The 2,087-nt window shown below is 55.3% G+C and overlaps 1 protein-coding gene across 1 annotated transcript; it reads left to right on the top strand.

The window, feature by feature from the left end:
- Window positions 1-1,036: 1,036 nt before the first annotated feature.
- On the top strand, window positions 1,037-1,834 carry COCSUDRAFT_60559 (hypothetical protein; the record flags this gene model as incomplete). The annotated part of the gene is made up of 2 exons (XM_005642678.1): window positions 1,037-1,064; window positions 1,338-1,834. The coding sequence occupies 2 exons, from the start codon at window positions 1,037-1,039 to the stop codon at window positions 1,832-1,834; spliced, it is 525 nt and encodes a 174-aa protein (XP_005642735.1).
- Window positions 1,835-2,087: the final 253 nt, after the last annotated feature.

Below are 2,087 nucleotides of genomic sequence, written 5' to 3'. Positions count from 1 at the left end.
CATGGGCATCCAGGGCTCTCTGAGGCTCCAACTGCCATGACTTGACAGTCTGCATCGTGCTGATCAGGCTGGCCAGGTGGGGGACCCAAGTTGCTGGGCAACTGCTGCTGCTGCTGCTGTGCTCTTCTCTACTACCTTGTGCTCCCCTGTGCTGATTGCTCCTGCTGATTAGCTCTTTAGGGCGTCCACCGTCCGCCGAGGAGGTCTTGGGGCCTTGTTCAAGAGCTGTGGCAGCTCCCTACTAAAGGCCTTGAAAACCCCTCGGGAAGCCTACAAAAGAGGCTCGTGTGACCTTTTCCCCTGCCCCTATTTCCTCCCCGCACTCTTCCTCCCTTGTGACACTTCCCTCCTGCCCCTGAACCCTGTTTAGCTACCACTGGTTGTCAGTATGTGGAATGGTTTTGTGGTTGAAATGCATAAAGTACAGGCACAACTGTTTCAAGAATTCAGGAGAACAACATCGAATCCCATAATATATGTCCCGCAGCGAGTGACCATGGGGATAGTGGAAAAGTGTTAGTCGCTAGTGTAGAGTGAGGAAGGTGGCTGTGCGCATCTGGTCCAGTGGAGACGGGTAACATTCGCGTAAAATATGTATATATATTGTCGATGATGATAGTGGCTGAAAATAAGCTACATTGGAGGCTATCCGGACGTGTGAGCTCGCGGGATGGCAACTGTGTCGTGGTCGAAATGAGTAAATACGCACAAAAGTAGGCAAGTGGGGTATCGATCGAAAGCTGTGAACATTCTCTACACAATGCAAGTGAGAAACTTGAAGATGCTGGTGTATCGGTGGAGAAATCGTGTGAAATCGATGTGATGCAATCTTTTCTTTGCAATTATGGATGTGCGGGCAACCAGTGGTGGAACAGACATGAAAGGCACGTTTATACGGTTGGCCGACAGGGATGGAACAGGATCGCGTTCGGACCCATTACCACTAGGTGCCGCTCGGGGCTGGCGATGTGACCCTAAACTATGCCTCAATCTGCCAGCAAGGTGGGGCACAAGCAAACGGTGGCATATGGGAGATATGAAGCCGCAAATGAGGCGAAAAACAGGTAGGCTGGCGAGAACTCGACCAGATACACACACCCACCACATTGGAGGCGGGGATAGGCAGGAGGCATCATGGCCAAGGTCCTAGACACCCGCTCAGGTTCAAGGGTGGATACTGGTGGACCTGGACTTCGAGAAGGCCTTCGACCGTCTCGACAGGGCCTGGATCGAGCGGTGCATGGCGGCAGTCGGTCGATTGGGCTTCCCTCTCCCTTGCAGATCCTGTGAAACACCTTGCGCCACTCCTCGACCACGAATTCATGTGCCGGGCGCAGGCCGGGCGCAGGCCGAGGCCACATGGTTGGGGGTCCACGAATTGGCTGCCCCAGAGGCAGCAGGGCTGTGGGACTGCCATGCAGCGACATGGGCAGCCGTCACAGGGGAGACCGCGCCGCCTCGCAGCACAGACCTGCTGCTGGCAGATGACACCAGGGTGTGGGAGCCGCCGCGGCAACTCAGGCCTCTCTGGCAGCGCCTCCGCTTAGCTACCATCTGCCAGCTCTGGGCCGCCTACCAAGCCTACCGGCCGTCATCAGCCGGACGCCCACACATCGCCCGGGCAGCTCGCAGCCCACATCTTGTCTTCCTGCAGGAAGGCTCTCCTGGCCGACTGGCGACTTGCCACCCTCAACATCCGGCTGTCAGCGGGCGTGCTCAGCGACTGGCTCCGGGGACGCGACCCCACACTCAGCCGGGAGGAGTTCACATCGATTTCACACGATTTCTCCACCGATACACCAGCATCTTCAAGTTTCTCACTTGCATTGTGTAGAGAATGTTCACAGCTTTCGATCGATACCCCACTTGCCTACTTTTGTGCGTATTTACTCATTTCGACCACGACACAGTTGCCATCCCGCGAGCTCACACGTCCGGATAGCCTCCAATGTAGCTTATTTTCAGCCACTATCATCATCGACAATATATATACATATTTTACGCGAATGTTACCCGTCTCCACTGGACCAGATGCGCACAGCCACCTTCCTCACTCTACACTAGCGACTAACACTTTTCCACTATCC

Source organism: Coccomyxa subellipsoidea (assembly GCF_000258705.1).
Source record: "Coccomyxa subellipsoidea C-169, whole genome shotgun sequence".
Classification (NCBI taxonomy): domain Eukaryota; kingdom Viridiplantae; phylum Chlorophyta; class Trebouxiophyceae; family Coccomyxaceae; genus Coccomyxa; species Coccomyxa subellipsoidea.
This window is presented reverse-complemented; position numbering and strand designations above follow the sequence as displayed.